Raw genomic sequence first — 24,461 nt, forward strand, 5'->3', positions numbered from 1 at the left:
TGTTAGGAGTTTGCATGTTCTCTGGTGTAAATGGACGTTTGCTTCATTGTCCGTGTTGACTCTTGACTAGTCAAGGGCGTACACATCCTCTCGTCTCTTTCAGTTGGGAAAATTTCCAGCTCACACGCAACTCTAAAGCGGAAACTTTTTGTATTCCTCATTAAAAGGGTTTTACACTTTTTTTTTTAAGACCATAATGGGGGGGGGGTACCGTACATTTTTGTGCTTCGTCTTTGTGTGTTTGTGTGTGTGTGTGTGTGTGTGTGTGTGTGTGTGTGAAACCAAACCAAATCTGTTTCTCATTGCTAGCAATACTGTATTGAGAAAAAAAAAAAAAAAAAAACCCGAATCTCTCACCCAACGTTGCTTTGGGAGTCGCAAGACTCGGTTGTGGAATGCGAAACGTCTCGACTTTAACATTTCCTGGTTTGGGTTGGACGTAGGCGTGACGTCACGACACACAGGACTCACAGCCGCATTGTTGTTGGAGGAAGAGAAGTTCACGAGCTCGGCTCGGCTCGGCTCGCTGCGATCGTCGAGGGACGCCAGCACCACCGACACAGCCGTCGTCGTTTTGGTTTTTGCCTCGTGTCGCCCTCTACTCGGCGGCTCCGATCACGCCTACCAACCGACGACTGGATGTGGATTTAAGCGAACAGCCGCTCGGGCTCCGCAGGCCTCGCCGCCGCCATTGCCAGTGCTGCTCCCTTCCTAAAGCTGAATTCTCGAGAGTAGCGAGGTAAGAAGGAGCCGTTCTCCCCGGTGGCCCCGGTTAATATGCTCCTGTTCCACCCGACCCGAGTGGCCGTGGAAAAACCAAATGTTGACCGCTGTGAGGCGATGACAACTTTTTTTTTTTTTTTAAAGCCCCCGTGGGCTTCCTTGCTGTGTTTAGTCGCCATGTTCCCCCTCCTCGCTAGCTCTTTGGAAGGAGTGTCCTAATGCGTTGATTGGAGACGCGGTGAAGGTTTTTGCTCTATAAAACTTAAAAAGAACTCTTGGTAAGCCATGAGTATGAAACACGTGACAAAATGTTTTCCTCGCGGCCGGTTCGTTGAAAAACGCCGCCGCCGCCGCCGCCGTCGTCGTCGTGGTCTCAGCCGAGCGGATGTTAGCCGCGGTGAGGAACAGTCGCTTTTCTAGGGTCTCTCCACTACTATTTCTATACTGGGGGTGGGGGGCGGAGGCGCCGGGTGCCTGGCTGGAGTCCCCGTGGAGGTGATGAGCTCGCCGCCTCCTCTCATTCATCTGGAGAGAATGGCAACGCCTCCCTGCCTGTTGACACATTCAGCAGCGACCAGCTTGCCACGTTTCTTAAAAAGCCTTGCAATTACTAAGTATAACCGCGACACACAAAAAAATAAGGAACCAAAATGACTTCATGACATTACAGACTGGCGGGGAAAAAGTGCAGAGCCTCTGTTCACCCCCCAAAAATGTGAGAGATAGTAGTTACGAATTGTGGATCTATCTAAAGTGTTGGGGTTAGACTTTCTTGCGCAACTCACTCGAGATTTGAAGTGAGGCGATAGAACCACGTAACTGACCCAGTGAACTTGTAATCATCTTACTGATGCACCCTGGTCAAGTTGCTTGTGACGGTTGGTGCAGGAGGGTCGCGGGATACGGGGAACACCTGTCAGTCACGTCGTCAATACAGGTGTGTAGTCATATTATTTGTGCTGGGTCTCCATTCCTAACTCCCGACAGTATTTCCAATATAGAATTCTAATGTTGAACTCTCTGTTATTTTTGCACACCCAACATTTACGACAAGAGGGACCCACGTGGTGTACGTTGCTCTTAGGTGGCGCATCCAAGAGGACAGAACGGACTTAAGTGTACAAAACCACAAATGTACTCTGACAGTTAAAAGTGACCACAATCTGCATGTGAAAATTTTGCCCCTGTTCAAAAAAAAAAGAGCGGGGGGGCCAGGAATTCCTGTTTTCACAGAGAACAATTTATGGTCCTGGTTGTCCAGCTGTCAAAGCCACATGACTCGGGTGTTGCGCGCAGCTGAACAACGGTTCGCCGGCAGTTGCACACGGAGCAATGTGGCCAAATGCGGCTCAACTCCACGACCGTATTCCTGTGCGATATCTGGGTACAAATAGATTGTTTGCGTGTTTTGTTTTTTATATTTGAGTTTTACAACAAACTTCAACAAAACAAATAAACTGAAAGCAAGCACTTATGTGGAAAATTGTGCAAGCGAGGCAACAGGCGCAAAGAAATACCTTGGATGTTTTAATATAAGTTTGAAGTGCGCAGCAGAAGTAGAACCTTTTTTTTTTTTTTTTTTAAAATACAAACTCTTTGCATAACACAGATTACGGGTCGGTCTGGACAGGGCCTAACCCCATGACGACAAACAATTTTCAAACCTAACGATGACCAAACGCATCCACTTGTTTTGCACACTTCCGTTTGACAGCATCTTGCGGCATGAAGAAGAAAGCCCGCCACCAGCGCCCGGCGGCCCTGAAGAGGGACTCTTCGCCCATCAAGCCGTCGCCCAACCGGGAAACGCTGACGTATGCGCAGGCCCAGCGCATGGTGGAGCTGGAGGTGGACGGCCGCGTGCACCGGCTAAGCATCTACGACAAGCTGGACATCATCAGCGACGACGACCCCACGGCGCAGGAGATCCTGGAGTGCAATAGCAACAAGGAGAACAGCGAAAAGCCCCAGCAGGTCTTAGTCCGCTCAGTGCGCCTCAAGAACAGCCAGCGCAAGAAGAACGCCGCGTTGGCACCCCCGCACAGTACGGCCCACTCCGCCGCCACCCCCCTGCTGGAGCCCAAAGTCAGAACAGTGGAGTACAACCTGCCTGTGGTTCCCAAAAGACCGCCGGCATACTACAAGTACACGGAGCGAACGGCAGAGGAGCTGGACGAGGAAGTGGAGTATGACATGGACGAAGAGGACTACGCCTGGCTCGAGCTGCTCAACGAGAAGCGCAAGAGCGAGGGCATTAGCCAGGTCTCCAACAACCTCTTTGAGTTCATTATGGACCGCTTTGAGAAGGAGTCGTACGCCACCACGCGGGGGCAGAGCGAGCAGCGCTCGTTGGTGGACGAGGACGCCGTGTGCTGCGTGTGCATGGACGGGGACGGCGCCGACAGCAACGTCATCCTCTTCTGCGACGCCTGTAACATCGCAGTGCACCAGGAGTGCTACGGTGTGCCCTACGTCCCCGAGGGCCAATGGCTGTGCCGCCACTGCCTGCAGCGCCCGGCGCGGCCCGCCGACTGCGTCTTCTGCCCCAACCGGGGCGGCGCGCTCAAGAAGACGGACGACGGCCGGTGGGGCCACGTGGCTTGTGCGTTGTGGGTCCCTGAGGTGGGCTTCTTGGACACAGTGTTCATCGAGCCTATCGACGGCGTGCACAACATCCCGCCCGCCCGCTGGAAGCTGACGTGCTACCTGTGCAAGGAGAAAGGGGCGGGCGCCTGCATCCAGTGTGACCGTGTCAACTGCTACGCCGCCTTCCACGTCAGCTGCGCCCAGAAGGCCGGCCTCTTCATGAAGATGGAGCCCATCAGGGAGGAGACGCAGCCCGGCGCCTTCTCCGTCAAGAAGACCGCGTACTGCTGCAGCCACACGCCCGACGGCTGCGACCGGCGCCCGCTCAATGTCTACGAGCGACCGCGCCCCAAGAACGGCGCTTGCCACAAGCGTGGCGACAGGCGTGGCAGGGCCCGTGCCAAGGCTTGGCACAGGAAGCGCAGCAAGCGGGCGGAGCCGCTGCCCCGACCGCAACCGGAAGCTGAGGGCCCTGGCAATTGTGGACCCTCTATCGGCGCTTCCAGGTAAGCCGAAGCGCTCGTGTGGACATTTTGTAGTAGAAATCAGTGATTCCCAAACAGTGTGCGGGGCGGGGGTACGTTCGTGTGCTGTGAGTGGGAACGTATCCAATTTTATGTACTTGCTCAAGAAATGCTTCTATGAAGTCATGTATCTTTACTCATCTATTTATGCCAGTGGGGCACAATGACAGACAGGACAAAAGAATCCTCTTCTATTAGATGGCAGGAAGTATATACAGTAATTAATCGATCCATTTTTGCTGACATTTACTTCTGTTGGTGTGCCGTGGCATTTTCCAGTTGTAAAATATGTGCCTTGGCTCTAGAAAGGTTGGAAATCACTGGTAGAAATGATCATACTCCATACCCTACTTCCAAATTTGTCACCAAACAAACATGTCAAGAATGAATTGAAAAACAGATTGTCTGTGACTCGTCAAAACTTTGAAATCAGATTCAATTGAAGGTTTCATTATCCTACGATTTTAAAAGGTATAAAGGTCTCCAGTCGCATAGATTTAGCGGGATTTTATGCGTGAGGAGTATATTAATATAAGTTAGAAATGTTTCAAAAGTGAAAAGCAGAGAGCTGTGAATGGAAAGACTGAAGCTGTGAGAAGGTGGAAATTAAGATGAGCCACTCAAAAGTCTTGGGGGGGGGGGGGGGGGGAATGCTTTTCTGCTCATGTCATGCAGTTGCATGCAGGTGGACGTTTTGTTTGGTTAGGGTGTTTATGTATGATTTGAATCAATAATCCTCCCAATAGCTCTGTTGCCTAGCGTCCTTGACGTCTGCACGCTCATGGCCATCAATGAGGCGCCCTGAAGTGGCCACGCCCGCTTCACTTGCCGACTGTCACGTCAGAATCAAATATTTTGACTAAAATTCCCTCCTCGCTCTTTCGCAGCTACAGTATCTGTGTGACGTGCACTTACTCGGGTGGAAATGAAGTGCTGTAAAACGGCCATTTAGGGATGTATCGCTTGGGAAGATGGATTTATAAGTATAGCCGGAAAGCGCTGTGTGTTTTGAAGGGGAACGTATCATAAGAGGAAGGAATTTTGTTTTTAAAAAAAAACAAAACAAAACACCTGAACGTCCGTCTCACTACCTCTCCATTTCAGTTTGGACACCATCCTTAACCAGGTGGCTGTCCAGAGGAAGCGACCGTTTGTGGAGCGCGTTCTGAGGTACTGGGTGTTGAAGAGGCAGTCTAGGAACAACGTCCCGCTCATCCGCCGCCTGCAGGCCAACCCGTCTCACACGCTCAAGTCTGCATCGGCGGTGAGCGGCCGTCATCGTTTGAGCGCGCTGCGCATCCGCTGTCAATTTTGTTTGCTTGTGGCACATCAACACTATTTGATTTGAGTTTTTATTCATTGTTTTCTTGCGGGTGTTTGTTCAGGATCGCGCGGAGAGCAACCAGGTACTGAAGGAACAACTGAAGGAGTGGCACAGACTCCGACATGACCTGGAACGCGCGCGACTTCTGCTGGAGCTCGTCAGGAAGCGAGAGAAGCTCAAGAGGGAGGAGGTAGGGACCAGACACTTAACAGCCTGGGAGCTTTGAGGCTGATGCCGCTATCGGTATACGAGGCTAACAAAAGATGACGTATCCAAGGACGTGGAGTTACACAGCATATGTGCAAGGAATAGCAGATTATTATTTTTTTTTTTTATTATTTTTGGTGGAGCTCATCCTACTTGTCCAGTGATTTTCCACATTTAATTCTCTTGGCCTCTGAATGGCTGCCGGTAACATGTTTGGTGTGGAGCTTTGCTTTTTCAGTTCTACACTGGCCTCTCCTGTGTCTTTCAAGACTCTTAAGTTGGGCATTTAAGTACCAGAGGGAGCTCCTGAACTTAAGATACAAAAGATAAAAGTCCTCAAAGCTTTGTAGAAGGGCCCGGTTACGCGATCATTATGCCGAGGCTACATTTCCAGTTTCCCCTTGTCATAAACTGTAGTAGAACTCCAAACCGTAATCATCTCGATAAGCATGCCAGTGTGTGTGTGTTGGGTGACCAGATGAAGCTGCAGCAGTTGGCGCTGGAGGTCCAGCTGACCCCTTTTAACATCCTTCTAAGGGCCGTGCTCGGCCAGCTACAGCAGAAGGACCAGTACAATGTTTTTGCTCAGCCCGTCAGCACCAAGGAGGTCAGCCACAACACACGCTAGTGACCATGTGGCCTCAAACAAGCCTTCAAACATATCCTGTTTTTCACCTGCAGGTCCCAGACTATTTGGACCACATCAAGCAGCCCATGGACTTCTCCACTATGAGGATGCGGATCGACGGCCACACCTACCGCAGCCTGGATGATTTTGAGGCTGACTTTGACTTGATCATCGCCAACTGCATGAAGTACAACGCAAAGGAGACCTTCTTCTACAAGGTGGCCCAGAGGATGCAGGACCACGGCGGGGTCATCCTGCGCCGCGCTCGCAAGGAGGCCGACCGGATTGGCTTCGACTTTGCCAGCGGATTAATGCTGCCCGACGCCCCTAAACTGGAGGTGCCGGCGCCCTTCACCTGGGACGACGGTAAATCCATTTCCGGGACTTCCGGCGGTCCCTCGCTTGTGTTCATGCTAATGTAGTGCTCTCCATCCTAACTCGCACTTTACAACCTGAATTGCCTCTGACAACTTGGAGAAAATCTAAGTACAACTCACTTTATGAGACCATAGTACCGTATTTTCCGCAACATAAGACGCACCTAAGAGCCTTTCATTTTCTCAAAAGCCGACAGGGCGCCTTATATAAGGATCAATCGTGAGCCGCGACAGGTCTCGCAACTACGGTAAGCAGCCGCCGACTCCATTTTCCGCTGGTAGAAGAAGTAGCGCGTGCTGCATGCTGCAATATTTGACTGCGCGAACCGAGCCATTTCATTTCCATTTGTGTGTTTGTGTAAAGGACCCAAAATGGTTCCTATTAAGAGACGCAGAGTATAAACTCAAGGCGATCAGTTCAGCAGTAGAACACGGCAATGGAGCAATAGCCAAAGAATTTCACCATTCACAAATTAATGGTGTAGAAGTCGAGGAAGCATCGAGATGATCTGCGCCAAGTACAGAAGACTGAAGAGAGTTTCTGACGGAACAAAGCCAGATGGCTACCCCAGCCTCGACTGTAGCGCCGTATTCTGTGCGCCTTATAATGCAAGGGTCCGCCTGATATGCGAAAAAAGTTTGAAAACAGGCCGTTCATTGAAGGTGTGGAAAATACGGTACAAAGTATCGCGTACAGAATTTGGAGGTAGTTATGTTTAACAGGTCATTACGTCAATATGTGACTGTATAAGACATCAAACTTACTAATTGCATAGGAAGTGTGGTTTGACCAAATTTATGCGTGTAGAAATTACCAAAAAAAAAAAAAAAAAAAATCTACAGCCAGTCGAATGTGGTATGTGTGTCAACTACTTCTGTTTCTGCCTAGGTCGGCTGAACGGAGAGCCGTCAGTTTCAAAGTACCCGAGGAACTTTACATATCTACATTATCTTTTTTTTTTTTTTTTGTCAAACGTGTCATGTCACCACAGCATCACCAAAGATGACTCTAGATTGGGTTTGGGCTTTTTAAAAAAGAAAAGAGCACCGTAGTATTGGAAGCTGGCGGTCATGGTATCCTCGTGCTTGAAGTATTTATACCGATTATGTGTTTCTTATGCCCCAGTGGACCACCTGCTGAGCCCCTCGTACCGGCACCTGACACCACTAGAGGATCAGCTGAAGGAGCTCCTAGAGAAACTGGACCTAAGCACAGCCATGAGGAACAGTCCGTCACGCAGCAAGAGGCTCAAGCTGCTCAAGAAGACCATCACGGAGGTCCGTAGCGAGATGAGCCTCAAGAAGTCTTTACCATCGTCGCAACCAGTCGCCGCCCAACCACCGCCCGAACCTCCGGAGTCTCCCAAGGTGAACGGCTCCACTCCACCGAGGTTAGAACTTCCGATGTTGGCGACGCAAGCGGAAGCACCGCTTCCCTTCCTGGGACCGCCCTCCCTGAAGCCGGTGGAGTGCGCCCCCACTGAGCCGGGCGATGTCACTTGCACCTCACCTACCTCATTGGCCTGCCCCAAGCTCAACGGGCACCTCCACATCGACCACGAAACCGAGCGAAGGACTGACGTCCTCTTCTGCAAGTCCAAGAGCGTCAGTCCGCAGAAGGTGCCCAAAGATCAGGAGGCATCCGTCGTCCCCTCGCCGTCTTCGCCCCCGCCTCTGGGCGCCAAAACCTTCCTGTCTGTGGTCATCCCTCGACTGGAGACGCTCCTGCTGCCCAAGAAGAGGCCGAGGAGCAGCAGCGTTGACGGCGAAGAAGACGACGAGTCGCCCATCAAGCGTCTGGGCACAGGTCCGAAGGAAAGATGGGTCCCCATAAGCATTTACAAAACCAATATGAAAAAGTTTCATTTGGGCAATTAACAAAAGAGTTTTTGAAAGTGTAACCAGTGTAATAGTGTAGAATTTAAGGCACACACAAGTATTGCTGAAATGATTTGTCTTCCGTCACCATGTTGCACATATCTTCTTTGACAGTTTTTAACAATACACATCAGATACTTCTGGCAGGATTTTGCCACAGTCACTGCACACTCAGGTTGAAATGAGTGCGAGAGCAAACCTCAGCTAACAACAGCCAACTCCGATTCACTCGCTCACTCCCACATCACGCCGCTCGCATACTGAATTTACAGTGGAGAACGGGATCCCGCACGCTGGCATCCGAGTGTTCAAAAATGTTTCTCAGTCCGATTTGTAGCCTACCCGCCGGATGCGAAACTTCAATTTGCCACGCGTCCTTCACTTGATTTTGGTCACGTGACACATTGAAAATGCAGTAAGCTGGGCAAGGGGCCGCTTCCTGTCCCGGCTTCGGGTGTTGGGGCCTTCCACGCAGCTTGAGCTCAATTACTTTTGTTTCTCACCTGTTCTAGAATTTCTTTGAATTGTGCCATTTTGTTGTAGATATTTCAATCTTTTATCCAACTGGATTTTGTAAGGGGCGGAACGGCACGGTGGATCAGCTGGTAAAGGGTCGTTTCCGGGTTCAATCCCGGACCCGTCTGTGTGGAGTTTGCATGTTCTCCCCATGCCTGCGTGGGTTTTCTCCGGGCACTCGGGTTTCCTCCCACATCCCAAAAACATGCAACATTATTTGGACACTCTAAATTACCCCTAGGTGTGCTTGAGACTGCGGGTGTTGTCTGGATGTGCCCTGCGATTGGCTGGCAACCAGTTGAGGGTGTACCCTGCCTCCTGCCCATTGACAGCTGCGATAGGCTGTCCAGCGCTCCCCATGAGCCTCATGGGGATAAGCAGCTAAGAAAATGAATGGATGGATTTTGGAAGGGCATATTCTGCTGAAGTGATTTCTTGAACGAACAGGTGTGGAGGGAATCAGGCTTGGGTGTGATTGACCACAATTAAATGAGAAATTGAGGGTGATCTACTTTTTCACACAGGCCACCGCCTGAGTAAATAAATTGATCTGATCATAATATTTCCGTTCACTTGCATTATATTTGAATAGTTACATTTCTTTGATGATCTGAAAAAGTAAATGGGGAAACTGCAAAAATCTATGAAACTGAGAAATAGCTTATGACAGTGGATTTTTTTTTTTTTTTTTTTTTGCTGTCTTTGAGTGTGCTCTGTGAGTGTGTTGTGAAATTGTCCAAACGAGCCATCGCTTGATGCTGGTTTGTCTCCGCAGGCATCGCCAATGGCTTTGTGGTGGAGGAACAGGCAGAAGCCTCGCCACCTCGATTGTTCGAACCTCGACGCCGCTGTGCGTCCGAGTCCAGTATCTCTTCGGGGGGCAGCGCCCTTTCGGGCATCAGGTGAGCGTTCTCTTCTGTCCCCTGTCTTTGTTCCCGAAACTGAATATACAGTGCAGGTTTGATGAATCCATTTGTTTTGCCCATCAGTGGGCAAAAAACCAAGTGAATCAGATATTTCTCAAAGCAGTTCCCAGTCAGGGTCCAACGCTTGCTAACCCTTTTGGGGAGGTGGCCCTGTTGACTCACCATGAGCCAAGTTGTGGTGGCCTTTTCGCAAGATTGACTGGCCCCGTATATTCATGATATAATATGTTCCAAGTTTAGTTGGCATTTAGTGTCTTCATATTGAATTATTTGTCCCTTTAAGAAATGATTAGTACAGTTGCTTTCATGGTGATGGCTCTGTACTAACACAAAAATCAAGGCATTGGAATTGCAAACACCCATAATAATGCTTTGAAGAATAAATAAATTACAAAATGAAAATATTCGACTGACTTTCTGAAGCATAAAGCGTAAAATGTTGTCTGGTTGGTGGGAGGCTAAGCTTCAGCGTTTGTCGGTTGCCCTGTTCGCACACGCCTTTCCAGATCTGGCCACAAATTTGCCCTGCGATTTTATTTTATTTTATTTTTTTTTTTTAAATCAAGGCTTTGTGACATTGACTCTGTTATCCGTAAGCACCTTTCGAAGCCTTTTGGCGTCATTATTGCCCATTTGGAAGAGCCGTTTTAGCCTTTAGCCTCCTGGCTGATGTCTTGAGATGTTTCCTTAACGTGCCACTGTCATAAAATGCACGAGTTTTAGTATGTTATTAATGAAAAAATGGCAGCCGACATGGACATGTGCGTTTTCCCACCACAAAACATGATTTTGACGTGTACAGCTTTTTGTAACTCCCGCCATGAAAATTCTCTCGAGGGATTTGTTTTCGAGAAGAATCAGGAAGTGACGTACAGTACGTGGCAGGGCCGCCCTCAAGTGTACTCGTTTATTTCTATTAGTTTTACCTCCGGGAAGGTAGCTCGTTGTTCCTTCATGTTAGCCAAAATGCCGGCTCGTTGCATTGCTGGACATTGCTTGAACATTTGGGAGGATGGATTTACCCTTCGTGAGTTTGCGAGAGACCGCTTCGTCGTGAAAAACGGATTGCACGGGTGCAAAGGACGAGAGCTTTGTGGGTTCCAAATGACAGGTAGGTCTGTATACAGCTACTAAAAAAATAATAGTTTGGGGCGGACCACGCAATCCGTCTCTCGTAATAAAAGATCCGCGTACGTATGACGGGCGCTAAACGTGTCAATGTGCGCATCGGACGGCTTCCGCGTCGGGTTCGCCCGCGAAGGCTTCCGCATCGTGCCTCGCGGACGAGCGCGGCTTCGGCCAGGCTGGCTCATACATACTCTCTGGGAGTCTGTCGCCACCTTTTCTTTTTCTTGGAACAACATTCAATAAATGTTTGGGAACTAAGGACATGAATTGCTGTAGCTTTGAAGGTGGAATTCTTTCCCTTTCTTGCTTCATGTACATCTTCAGCTGTTCAGCAGTCTGGGTTCTCCGTTGTCATATTTTATGCTTCATAATGCGTCACTCTTTTTCAATGGGAGACGGCTTTGGACTGCAGATAGGCCAGTCCAGTCCAGTCCAGTATCTGCAATTCTTCACTACAAAGCCATGCTGTTTTAACTGATGGAGAATGTGGTCTTGGCATTGACTTCATGAAATTAGTAGGGGCGTCCATGAAAAGACCTTGCCCGGGCAAGGTCATTTGTAACATTTATGTTATGTATTATTGGTTGGTTGTGCGTTATCACTGCTGCTGGGTGTTGACGCTTATAACAAGGTATTTGTGTAATTGGAGCTTGATTCATGTCCCCCCCACCCCCACTTCCCCCCCCAGCACTGGAGCGGTCTCCAAAAGCGGCAAAGGCCGACCGGCAGCGCCTCGACGCAACACGGTGGACAACAAGAGTGTTCATGTGTCCCGCGCCGAAAACGGAGAGTTCAGCAATGCCGTCAAGGTCTCATCAGGTGATTGCTTGACTCTTTTCTCCACTTCCCTGTCCATTTTGAAAAGCGCTGAATTTTGGCCAATTGGAAGGCTGGAAAAGCATCAGCTGTATTGGTCACATTTTCCGACGACTCCATTCATGAAATACATGTATTTATATTTTGTTTAAACTCATTACTCATTTACCATACAGGCCAAAGCAGTGCATTAGACGTATTGTTAAAAAAGTTGAAATACATGGAATATGTAAATATACCAGTGTGTGTATCAGTCCCGTGACTCTCGTGAGGATCAGCGGCTAAGAAAATGGATGGACGGATGGTATCGGTGGCAGGCGGCACAGCGGCCGACTAGTTTGAGCCTCTGAGGACTGCGGTTCAAATCGCGGCCCCGCCTGTGAACAAACATTCACTTTTTACATTCCAAAGGGAAGAAAAAGTGTTTCCCTTTCCTTAATAGGAGAAAGTGTGGTTTTTTTTCTTTTTCCTTCTCCTAAAAATAAGACAAGCTGTTGCTAATGGATGTTCCTCAAAAACAGGCAAACCCTTCATATGACACTTTCATAAAAGGAAGACAATTGTTTTTTTTTTTTTTTTTTTTTTGCTGTAAAGGACAAAAGGACAAAACACGCAAAATATATATATTTTTTGATTGACTTGTTATGTATGCATGGAAACGACTTGGTCTCTTTTCTTACTTGTTTGGTCCAGACGAGAAACTGACAACTATAGGAGCCTGCGGACAAGTTTGCGAAAAATCTAGTTTAAGGTTTTCTCATTTTGCTTTTGAAAGTTCATATTAAAAACAAAAGGATCACTGACCCGGGGAAAGAAAAACAACAACCCCAAACTGTGTAAGATTACTTGAGCCAGCATTCCTTGCTGTATCATGGCTGTGATCTATTTTCCAACATCTCAGTGCCATAAAATTCATAAAAGCGTGCAGGCTGTGCGGGAACCAAGCCAGCTCTTAAGTATCGGCCGCTCCTTTTGACCCCACCCTCTGTGGCGGCCTATGTAACGATGCGGATCAAGTCTAGATTTGTTTTCGCTAGCAGCTTTCACTTTAAACCTACCACAAATCGTGTAGGAGCGCAATTCTTCGGTATGATTGAGTCGGGTTTAGCCATGTGCAGATGACTCCAATGTGTCGAAGAAAAAGACTACCTCCGGCTCAAGTCAAAAAAGACGAATCTACCGCCAGCGAGCATAGAAGACGACCAAGCTACCTTGAGGCTGTCGAGGAAGACTGCGCGGGTTTTTGCTGCGCTGAAACAAATGGTTGCTTCTTATTTAAATGGAATTGTTTTGCAAACACTGCTTGCATGCGAAGGTCATTCTTTTTTGAGGTCTGCCAGTGGATCTAGAAAGTATGGAGCAGAATCAAAGAATCAACCATCACGAGCAGATTTCAAAGGGCTGGACTGCTATGTGAGGAGAACAGCATAACTTCCGCAGATGAAAATGACTTTTCGAGTGACAGAGAAACTAAAATGTTGTGTGTCGTATTTCACAAATTACAGAATGATAGTTCAGGGCTCTGACAGCAGTTGGAAATAAGCAGTTTTTCAGTCCGTTTGTGCCGGTTTTAACAGTCCTATAGGGTCTGCTCGTAGGCACTAGCACAAACAGGTGAGTGGCCTGGGTGGGAGGAGTCCTTCAGGATGGCACTGGCGCTCTCTTCAGGCAGTAAGAGCTGTGAAAGTCCTCCAACGTGGGCAGAGGACTCCCAATGACCTTCTCAGCCATTTGAGTGACCCTCTGGAGTTCCTTCCCGTTTGTCACTGTGCAGCTGGCAAACCATGTGCACGGGGACTAGGCTAGGATGCTCTCTAAGGCCGAGGAGGGAAAAGACAACAGCAGTTTCTGGCTGATGTTGTTCTTCCTGAGGATTCTCAGAAAGTGGACTCTTTTTTTTTTTTTTTTTTATTTATTTATTTATTTTTAAATTATTATTATTATTTTTTTTTTTGTGCCTTCCGAGCCACCTGCGCGGTGTTCTTATTCCCGGTCAGGTTTCTCCTTGATGTGGACTCCCAGGAAGCAGAAGTCACTGACCCATTCCACACATGTCCAACCTATGGAAATGGACTGAATGCCAGTTTTTTTTTTTTTTTTTTTTTTCCCAAGTCAATGATGAGCTCCTTTGTTATGGATGTGGTCAGGAGAGGGTTATTGTCTCCGCACCACATGGTCCGCTGCTCCACCTCATCCCAGTAAGCGGACTCATTACCTCCTGTGATGAAGGTAGTCCCCATAATTGACCCTTCCGTACCGGGCACTTAACCATGCCCCCTGAAGTGACGTCACGCCACGTGCGCTCACGTAAGACAAACAGTAAAAATGGCAAATACAATACAATACATTCTGAACTGAGACAGACTCTATGCTTCTGATTTCATTCAAATCAATGATATATTATAGATTCTAAATCCAATACATTCTTAACTGAAAGAGACGCCATGCTTCTGATTTCATTCAATCATTCACACGTAGCAATGTTATGCTAGCGCAGAACGTCTCATTCATTTATACGAGACGTGTATTAAAAATCAAATTTAGGGCATATCTTCGCGCAAACACCGTCTGGTTAAGCTTGGGCCGCGAGCCAGCGAGAAATCGATACGTTTGTGCAGTCCGATCATCGCTAAATATCGCTCAACAAAGAATAAGTGTGGCAATCGTTCACACGCAGCACTGTTATGCTAGCGAAGAACTTCGAATTCATTTATACATCTATTGAAAATCAAATTTAGGGCATACCTTGGTGCAAACATATGTGTTCCGGTTGATATTAGATGGATTTAGTTGATGATGCGGTCTTCCACAAAGTTTGATCCATTGAAGGCATTTTTCATACCGGGTCTTCGGTTTTGGAAAGGGTACGAATCGAACTCCACCAACTAGCCTTTCAGGATACCTGTTGTCACTATTACAAAGTCCGTGACTACACCTCTTAACCATATTTTTTGTTAAATAACCCAAATACGCGATAAAACGCTAACTAAACCTATACTGGACCATGCAATGTTGTCTGAGAAAATGGCGGGAGCAAAAACGGGCTTTGGTCTATGCGGATCTCTGGCCTCTGATTGGTCAGTGACGCGGATTGCGCAATATCCACGGAGGTGTCAATTAGTGAAGGTGTGGATGTGGCAGCAGTCTGTGAAGGGCAGGGGGCTGAGCGCGCAGCCTTGAGGGGAGCCAGTGCTGAAAGTATGGAGCTGGTGTGGAGGTGTTTGCCTCAATCCCGACACTTTGTGGGCCTTCTGTTTAAAAGTCCTTCATCCAGAGGAATGTGGAGTGAGGTAGACTGAGGTTCGGCAGCTTTTTTTACTCGGCCGTATGGTAGGACCGTGTTAAACGCTGAACTGTAATCCACAAAGAGAAGGCGGGTGTAATTTTCTTGTTTCTCCAGGTGGGACAGCACTGTGTGCAGTGCTGTGTTGACGGAATCCTGTCTGCCTTGTCGACAAACCGGTATGGATCCGAGCCGGGTGTTATGAAGCTTATGATTGGACTCCTAAGCAGTTTTTCAAAACCCTTCATCAACACGTGTCTGAGTGCTACCTGCCGGTTTTGGTTGGTTTCTTGGGTAGGGGGATGACAAGTAATATTTTCCGCTTCAAAATGCACCACTTATGTCCAATGTGAGACAGGTCTGGAGGTCTAGTACCCGCATTCTTTTGTTACAAAGCCACGCTGATATAACACGTGCAGAATGTGGTTTTGGCATTGTTTTGCTGAAATAAGCCAGGGGGTCCATGGGAAAGATGTTGCTTGGATGGCAGCATATGTTTTTCCAAAAGCAGTATGTACCTTTCAGCGTTACTGGTGCCTTCACCGATGTGTAAGCTAGCCATCTCATTGGCACTAACACAGCCCCACACCATCACAGAGGGTGGCTTTTAAACTTTGCGTCGATAACAGTCCGGATAGTTCTTTTCCTCTTTAGCCTGGTCCACACGCTGTCCACAATTTCCGAAGTCAATTTGAAATGTGGACTCATGCGACCACCGAACACTTTTCCATTTTGCATCAGCCCATCTTAGGTGAGGTTGGTCCCAGAGAAGCCGGCGGCATTTCTAGGTGTTGTTGATGAGTGGCTTTTGCTTTGCATAGTAGAGTTTGAAGTTGCACTTACGGATGTAGCGCCAGACCGCATTTCCTGACATTGGTCTTCTGAAATGTTTCTGAGTCCATGTGGCTTCTGTACATTGATGTCGATTTTCGATGCAGTTCCGCCTGAGGGGTCGAAGGTCACAGGCATTCAGAAAACACCCCGGCTGTGTGGGTTTTCTGCGGCCCACAACCCAACGACCTGAAAAGTAGGTTATTTGAAGACTCAAAATTGCCAAAATAGGCGTGGATGTGAGTGTGAATGGTTGGTTGTTTCGATGTGCCCTGCGATCGGCCCGTTCCGGGTGTAGCCCACATCTCGGCCAACGTTAACGGAGAGCCTCCGTCACGCCTACGGAACTAATTATAAATAATGCAAATAGAACATGAGTGCATTATTTCATGAAAATGTATGCCCATCTCTGTTTGTAGCCCTCGAGGATACCCGCAGAAAAATTCTTTTTTTTTTTTTTTCTTTTTTTTTCCAAATGTTTATTCTTGATCACAAATTGAAGTATAATTTAACAAGTCATTTGTTTCAATATAGTTTGATTGAACTTATTGACTACTTTTTTCATTCTTGACAATGTCAAACCAAAAATCTTTCCAACAAGTATTTTTCAACCATTTCAGCAGGAAGCCCAATTTAATTTGATAAACATGAATTCGTGACGTTCCCAGTTGGAGGCTCGGATGGAAGAACAGCCGTGATTGTGGGATTGTGCGCGCGTTGTGTACCGCATAGTAATTGACTTGTGTTGTTCCTGTAGAGGCATGGAAGCCCTCGGCCGCCTTCCCCTTTGTCGTGGAGCCTCTTAAGATAGTTTGGGCTAAATGTAGTGGATATCCCTCCTATCCCGCCCTGGTGAGTGACCAGCCAAGCCACCCGCCCCGCCCTGACCGCTCGCCCGCCGTGTGTCATGACCCATCAGCCCCTCCCCGCACCACCCCCCCCCCCCCCACCTCCGTGCCATCGTGCGTGTTTGTGATGAGTCGCTCATGCCCGTCGTCACGAGAGCGGCCATGGCGGCGGCGCCCGGCTCGCGCGGCGCGTTTGCATGCCCGTGCCTCCCGACGCGGACGTCCTCCTTCGGACTCGCCCGTCCGCCTCGGCGCGTTCAACTTTTGTCGTGTCGTTTGCCGCAGATCGTGGACCCGCGAACGCGCAGGACGGGCCGCCCTCCCCGGTGCCAGAGCAGCGGTGCGGCGACGGGGGCGGAGGTTCCTCGCCCGTCGCGGGACGTGCTCCGAGCCGGCGAACGGATGCAGTTCAGGTCCGCCGAGAAACTCTTCCTCGTCCACTTCTTCGACAGCAAGCGCAGCTGGTGAGGCGACCCATTGCGCATTTTGTGACCGGGTTTATATACACGTACAATGCCTTGGGAAAGGTATTGAGCCCTGTCTCAAAATCTTCGTTTTTGCAGTTCCCCCACTTGAATGTTGAGGTCATTAAAAGCAAATATCACATAAGTAGACTTAAAATGCCCTTTTTTTTTTGGTGGTAATTGGCTGTATTAAGAAAAAAAAAAACCAATCTTTCATTTGTTTGACCATCTTAAAGTGGACAAACACTGAATCACACACACTTTGAGACACAAATGCACGCACATGAAGACACGCGTGCGTACACAGTGAGACGTAAATGTGCAGACTGAGAAGCCAGCGCAAACGCATCCTTCCAGATGTGTTTGTGTTTGGAATATCTGTTTCTCAAAGCGTTGTCATGTGCCACATAGATGCTATTGGTTAGCCGATCTCCGTGTCTCAGCATGGAGACGGCGGAGGGACAAGAGGAGGTTTTTTTCAAACTACTAGCATTGTTTGAATGTCGCCTCATGACAGCCCCTCCAGCAAGAGGCTCCTAATTAGACTCTACCTGGATTTGAAGACAATCGGCTTTTCTTGTCATCATCCGGCGATTCGACAAAATTCATTGACTCGGTATCCCCACCGTGCCCAGGATATTTGAACACAAAAGTGAGTTTTTTCACCATTGATCCTTTGATGTAGCACAACCGTTCTCTTAAGGAAGTCAAGTTTGAAAACGAACGGCGGCCCACCTCGAGCGAGAACTCGTGTTTGTGTGTATAAATGCAGCCGTTTTTCTGTTGAACCTAATCTGAGCAGAGCAGCGAATTCAGACCTTTTGGGAGCCAAGGCACATACTTTACGCTTGAAAAATCTCACGGCCCACCGACAGACTAAAAGTAGATCCGTGAATTGCTGTAGGCACTGACTGCCGTCGAAGAGAAGAGACCATTCATTTGTCCTGTCTGTCGCGACGCCTCACTGGCATAAATAGATGGTTCTCGTAAATGGATAGTTTTGGAGTACAAAAAATGAAGTACAAAAGTAAATACAATAAATGGACAGGCCATTTGGATCGACTCATCGCTCCATCTTGTGATCAGATCAGTTGTCGTTGATGGGCCACAAATCTCCCCAATGGTCCTAACTGGCCATTTCACATCAGACACTGATGTGCCCCTCTCAGGCAATGGCTTCCTAGATCCAAGATGTCCCCGTTCGGCGTGGACCGCAGTCTGGACCGGGTCAAGCTGCTGGAGTCCCGGCGCTCTCACCTGCAGAAGTCGGTGCGGCGAGCCTTTGAGCGGGCCACCAAACACCTTGAGGGCGGCCGGCGGGAGAGCGACGCCCGCTGAACGCCGACGGCGCCCGGCTCCGGTCGCGCCTCTCTCCTGGTTTTGGTTTTGGTTAGGGTTAGCTAACCCTAACCTCGGCCACCGTCGCGCGCAAGCATCTGACGTACTGTAACCTGCGGCGGCAGTCTCGTTTTGTCCCCCGGAGCTATGCAACGCGACCAAACAACCGAGCTAGCGACGAATGTGTCCTACGAGACGGCCTCACGTGTGCTGCAACTGTCGTACTGTTACCGCTGGGCGTGTGCGCGCATGCGTGTACGGGAGTGTATGTCTGCGTGCGTGTCACACATGTCGCTGTAAATGTTTTTGTGTGAAATGTGTATGCGCGTCTGTGTGTATACATGCCTGTGGAACTGCGTGTGTGTTTACACTCGCACGTGTGTGCGCGCACGTGTCAGCTAGCGTCAATAAAGGGGACCTTACGTGACGCTTATTTACTTGTAATGGGACATTCTGAGGTGACAACGGATGCCGCCAGCTTATGGTGCTATCTCATTCGGGGTTTTTTTTTGTTTTTTTTTTTTTCGTTTTGACTTTTTCTTTTTTAAATTATTGACTTCTCAAGCTATTGCGTCTGGCGTTAATTTTGTTTTATAAAGGGTTTTTACAGGACTACTCATTTGTACATATTGATAACTATAGAGAGACATTTTTCTGAAGTGGTGCATAAAAAAAAAAAATCATCAGCAGTCTCTCCGCAAGTTCACCCATTATTATAATAGTTTTTTTTTTTTTTTTTTTTTACTGAAGTGTTTTGGGAACTAGTGGAGCGAGCGGAATGTGCCTGTGCTTATTTATTGTGAAGTGGATCATATCGAGATGTAAATGTATATGATTGACTTTCTAGTGAGTCAATTGTGGGGACACATTTCAAAGGAGGCAGAAGATCGTCTCCCGGCTTTTGATTTGACAGGGTAAAGCGCTTGCTGGGTTGACTTCCCCGTTTTCTTTTAGTGTGTGTGTGTGTGTGTGTGTGTGTGTAAATAATTTTTGGTACTTTAGCTCTGGGAATGAAAAAAGGTCATTATAGCCAATGGGTGTGGAAACCATCCTTGTTTTTATACGAAACACAGAAAAATTAAAATCTGAATCGAGTCACTGTGTCTATTTTATCACGTTTCAAGTTTTTCATCCACGTGGCGGGCATTATTGATATTTTTTAACAGGAACGCTTTCTAATGATATTTCCAGTATCTATTTTTGACCACGAGGGGGAGCTGCTGTGGTAATTAACTGGTGAAGTGAGAATCTGCACTCCCAATTTATTTATTTCATAATTAAAGCAGCGGAAATGTTAGGAATTCCTTTTGAGAGGTGACTGTCAACCTCATCATCGAGGATATTTCAAATGTTTTAGTTTCTTTTCCGGAGGTGAAGACTGCTGTCCAAAAGATGAGTAGCTAATTTAAGATCGTCCTCCAAAATAAATATATTTACACAAGCTGCTAACGCGGGGGCTCGGGCAAAGATTGTTGCTAAAAGTGATTGAAAATAAATGTATAGAGATGAATTAAATTGAAATACAACGTTTAACAGCTGAATGGTGTTAGTTTTAAATCAAAGACATTTGTACCTTTTTTTTCATTGGTTGGTTGGAGATTAAAAAAGTCAAGGTGGTGAGCAGACTTGTTGCTGAGTAAAATATTTGACGTAGCCTTTCTTATGGTTATTTACAGGGCCACTGTCATGAAATGCATGATTTTTAGTATGTTATTATTGACAAAAACGCCAGCCGACATTCACCCATGCGTTTTTTTTTTTTTTCACAACAAAACATGATTTTGACATATACATCTTTTTGTAACTCCCGCCATAAAAATCCTCTCGAGGGATTTGTTTTCGAGAAGAAGCAGGAAGTGACGTACAGTACATGGCCGGACCGCCCTCAGGTGGACTCGTTTGTCTCTATAAGTTTTACCTCCGGGAAGGGTCGGCTAAAATGTCGGCTCGTTGCAATGCTGGACATTGCTTGAACACTCGGGAGGACGGATTTACCCTTCGTGAGTTTGCAAGAGACGGATTGGACGGGTGCAATGGAGGAGAGCTTCGTGGATTCCAAATGACAGGTAGGTGCATATACAGCTACCAAAAAAAAAAAAAAAAAAACAGTAGTTGGGGGGGATGGGGAGGGCGTAATCCATAACTCAGGGTTGCTAAATGTGTCGATGTGCGCATCGGAAGGCTTCTGTGCACCAGCCGCTGAAGGACGGCCTTCGCATGCCTTGTAGATCGCTCCCGGCCTTGTCGGCCGCCTTGGTGGCGCATGTCCGCCCGCGGAAGTGGGCGTTTATCACAGCCGCGCGGAGGTGGATAGGACGGGGAGGGGGTTTGACGTGATTGCATGTCATCTAAATGTGGCTGGAAACAATAGGGTAATATTGCCCCGGTAACTTCACTCAGTTGTGTGATGTTCTCTTCTTCGAAAAGAGCTTCCGTGTCAGAAGGGGCGTGTTCGTCTCCCATAGTAGGGTACGCTGCGTGTTTTCAATGGCGAATGTCCCGGGTGACGTCACGGGCAGGGGATGCAGCCACTATTGCGACGACTTGGATGTTGTCAAATGACACGTCCGCAACTTTGCGCATGGATGACGCGCTCTCTGCTCATATTTATTTTTCGTATCGACAACTTCAGCCCAAAAGACATCAAAGTTTAACTAAAAAAAAGAATGATTTGATTGAACGGGACAAACGGTGCTTGCAAACATCGCTAAGAAGCAGTCGTATTGGAGTAGTTTAGAACTTCAGCGTTTTTGTCTTTGGCTTTCGTATTCCGCAGCTAATTGACAAGGTCCCGCTCGGGCGATTAGCCACCAACGCCATTAGGATTGGCCGCCGACGAGGCGGCTCACCGGACTCCCATCATGGGAGGAAGTGGGTGGCGGTCTCCGGACCTCGGGCACATTGTAGCCTACTTTACTCTTCCTGCCGTGTTGTTGAAGTCACGAACTGAGTGTCTTACAAAAAACTGTGACTGAAACTGGTTTTCTTTTCTGGAAAAAAAAAAAAAAGGGTATTTATCTTTTCTTCCAGTGCTAGACTCCGTGGCATTTTCTGTATACAGTGCATGCAATTCTCCCCTGGCTCCAGTGTGTATCGATCCATTATCCAAGCCACCTATCCTCACAAGGGTCACAGGAGAGCTTGAACCCTATCCCAGCTAGGCAGACTACACGCCGAACTGGCCGCCATTGAGATATGGACACCATCAGTGAAAGGAAATCGGTCCCACGCTGCCTGCACCAAAGTCAGGTGCGTGTACCACTACACCATCAGTGACTCGCTTCAGTGTGTAATGCAGCACAAAGATTTGGAGCTAATTCAGGGTTTTACACTCCTCTCTGCAGCTTATGCAAAAGTATTGTTTGGTCCACAATCGTAGATGTTTCTGTTATCACGCCAGTCAAAATCATATTGGCCGAGTACGTGTCAAATTCAATTGGATTATTTGCAAAGTATGGAGCAGTTGAAAATAGGAATGGTCCTGTTTTTGCACCCAACGCTAGTGATAATGATCATTCATTTGCATGTTTGCCTACTGCAATTGCTGCCGATTGTTCTTAATTGTATTTTTCTGTGTCTTCTCTTTCAAACTGTTGTGCTGCTGTCTTGGAATCTCAATGGGACTATTTCTGGTTAACTAAAGGTTAAGTTATAAAAATAACCCATCTTGCAACCCTAAATTTAGTTTGAAAGCCAGAGATAGGCATGAAACCCAACCTGAAGCTTGAAACCATAAACATACCTGGAAAGAAACGTGAAACCTGAACTCTGGCTTGGAACCATCAGCGCAACCCTCAATTTGACTCCCTACATCAGGCTTGAAAACAAAACTGAGGCTTGAAACCTGAGTCTGAAAGCATGACTTGACACCCTAGTTCTGACCTGCGAGACTAATCCAAAAGCTTCAACCTTGTTTAAAAAAAAAAAAAAAACCCTCACCCTGTCTTGAATCCCTAACTCTTGATTGAGACGTTGACCTGGGCTCAAGAGCCAAACTAATCCTGACTTGAAACGATCGTACAGAACCTTGACTTGAAACCAAAACCAATTCTTGAAACTTAGTTTGAAAATGTTATTTCGAAACCTTTTTTTGGCTTGTGAATCTTCTACTAACCCTTGTATAAAAGTTTAGGAAGTGATCAATCCCCCTTTTTGTGGAATTTCTCATGGAGCTAAAATTGTCCCATTTTGATTTCAACTTGTGCAATTTTAAAGTATTTTCCTTGGCCAGTGCACATTTGTTAAGTAAGTCAGCAGCTCATGCAGTAGGAAAACAACTTTGATGACATCATCAGGTCAAACTAGCATATGTTGGCCGATGGTCAATGACAAATCCACAGAAGTGCGTTCAAGGGCTTGCGAAAAACGTGTCTGTGTTGTCGCGCCAAATTTAGGCCATATCTTCGTACAAACACAGTCTGGTTAAGCTTCGGCTGCGAGCCAGCAAGAAATCAATACGTTTGTGCAGTCCGATCATCACTAAATATCGCTCAACAAAGAATAAGTGTGTCAATCGTTCACACGCAGCGGTGTTATGCTAGCGAAGAACTTTGAATTCATTTATACATCTATTGAAAATCAATATAGGGCATACCTTGGTGCAAACACGTGTGTTCCGGTTGATATTAGATGGATTTAGTTGATGATGCGGTCTTCCACAAAGTTTGATCCATCGAAGGCATTTTTCGTACCGGGTACACCCTGAACTGGTTGCCAGCCAATCGCAGGGCACGTCAAGACCAACAGCCGCACTCACAATCAAACTTAGGGGCAATTTAGAGTGTCCAATGTTGCATGTTTTTCGGATGTGGGAGGAAACCCACGCAGGGAAGGGGAGAACATGCAAACTCCACAGAGGCGGGTCTGGGATTGAACCCGTGACCTCAGAATTGTGAAGCTAACACTTTCCAGCTGGTTAGGGTTTATTGAAAAATAGAAAGGCAAAAAAAAAAAAAAAGGCGGGGAAGGTGTCAACCGATGTGATGATGTTGACACGGTCGTGTTGCCTCATCTTGTTAACAGTTCCTCAGAGTCACCTGAAAGGTTGAAGAGCAACGCAAGATGGAAGGCGAGCGCTTCCTCGCCTGTTGATGACTTGCGCTCCAATCAGTGACGAAATCCTCCCGACTTCCTGACTGACTGCTACGTCGGCACTTCCAAATATGGGCACGGTTGGCATTTGCTGCAAGGGGATGCTGATTTCGCACAAGTTTCCAGCTAAGCAAGTGTGACGTGAAAAGGTATTTGATCGACCAATTCCAGTCAGTGTCTGATTCAATTGAATCATCCCAGTGTAGCTTCAGTCATTGAACTAATTCAGATGAATCATCTCAGCCTATTGTGCTTCCAGTGAGTCTGTAAACTTCAATGTGATATGTTTGGATCCTTTTAGTTTCGACTCTACCGTGTTGTTGTGTGAGTCAGCAAACTCTTACAACCAAATCTCATGAGTCTAAATGTGGGTCAAAGAACTGATATCAGTCTGCTAAATTGAGAGAGGGAATCACCTCAATTGAATCATTTCCAATGTTTTGCCAGCAAATCAGTCAATTAACTGACATCCAGTTCATCAGAATCTTCTCAGTTTATGACTCCAACTCAAGCAAATCATCAGAGTCGACCTACTTGAGCAAGTCAATCGGCACAACTGCAGTGTACTCCCCTTGAGTCAGTTTAGTTGAGTCAATGGAATGATGGAACTGAATCAACTGAGTCCACATTGTTTTTCTTGCTTTGCTTTAACACTTTGTACTTTTTGTCTCCCTCAAAGCAGTGTGAGTGATGTCACTGATCCATATTGTGAATAAACGAACTCTAAAGTCTTCTTCTTCTTATGCATAAAACATTTTATAACATTATGCACCCTCCAAAGGTCATTTGTGAAAACAAGCTGCATGTACACCTGATCTTTGAATGTGTGCGTGTGTGTGTGTGTGTGTGTGTGTAAAGTTGTATAGGTCAGTCTCACATTTATGTGCATCAACGGAAGTTTCTGAATAACAAACCATGATGTCATCTTCCATAATATTTAACAGGACTCAGCAGCAAGCTCTCTTTTTCATAA

The 24,461-nt window shown here is 47.3% G+C and overlaps 1 protein-coding gene and 1 long non-coding RNA gene across 11 annotated transcripts; both read left to right on the plus strand.

Annotated features, from left to right (window-relative positions):
* Positions 1-94: 94 nt before the first annotated feature.
* On the plus strand, positions 95-20,009 carry LOC133512485 (bromodomain-containing protein 1-like). 9 transcript variants are annotated; one of them, XM_061842182.1, is made up of 12 exons: positions 95-739; positions 2,438-3,815; positions 4,938-5,097; positions 5,219-5,347; positions 5,843-5,971; positions 6,046-6,358; positions 7,496-8,176; positions 9,539-9,665; positions 11,506-11,636; positions 16,505-16,599; positions 16,881-17,008; positions 18,229-20,009. In XM_061842182.1, exons 2-12 carry the CDS (start codon positions 2,449-2,451, stop codon positions 18,395-18,397), a joined length of 3,429 nt encoding a protein of 1,142 aa, XP_061698166.1. In that variant the 5' UTR covers positions 95-739; positions 2,438-2,448; the 3' UTR covers positions 18,398-20,009. The 9 variants fall into 9 exon arrangements, with proteins under 9 accessions (XP_061698166.1, XP_061698165.1, XP_061698168.1 ...); XM_061842181.1 differs by having other exon boundaries at positions 16,881-17,059; positions 18,229-20,008; XM_061842184.1 differs by having other exon boundaries at positions 16,881-17,059; positions 18,208-18,332.
* A 766-nt stretch (positions 20,010-20,775) lies between these two features.
* LOC133512489 (uncharacterized) lies at positions 20,776-24,218 on the plus strand. 2 transcript variants are annotated; one of them, XR_009798203.1, is made up of 3 exons: positions 20,790-21,646; positions 23,420-23,637; positions 23,936-24,218. It is a non-coding gene; the product is annotated as an uncharacterized LOC133512489 (long non-coding RNA). The 2 variants fall into 2 exon arrangements; XR_009798202.1 differs by having other exon boundaries at positions 20,776-21,646; positions 23,420-24,218.
* Positions 24,219-24,461: the final 243 nt, after the last annotated feature.

The sequence above is a fragment of the Syngnathoides biaculeatus genome, chromosome 14, assembly GCF_019802595.1.
Source record: "Syngnathoides biaculeatus isolate LvHL_M chromosome 14, ASM1980259v1, whole genome shotgun sequence".
NCBI classification, from domain to species: domain Eukaryota; kingdom Metazoa; phylum Chordata; class Actinopteri; order Syngnathiformes; family Syngnathidae; genus Syngnathoides; species Syngnathoides biaculeatus.

Bases quoted from the DNA above. Each gene is read 5' to 3' on its own strand.
- LOC133512485 (XM_061842181.1), top strand. From the start codon at position 2,449: ATGAAGAAGAAAGCCCGCCACCAGCGCCCGGCGGCCCTGAAGAGGGAC. The intron at 3,816-4,937 runs GTAAGCCGAAGC...TCTCCATTTCAG, and splicing joins CCCTCTATCGGCGCTTCCAG to TTTGGACACCATCCTTAACC. The intron at 6,359-7,495 runs GTAAATCCATTT...CTTATGCCCCAG, and splicing joins GCCCTTCACCTGGGACGACG to TGGACCACCTGCTGAGCCCC.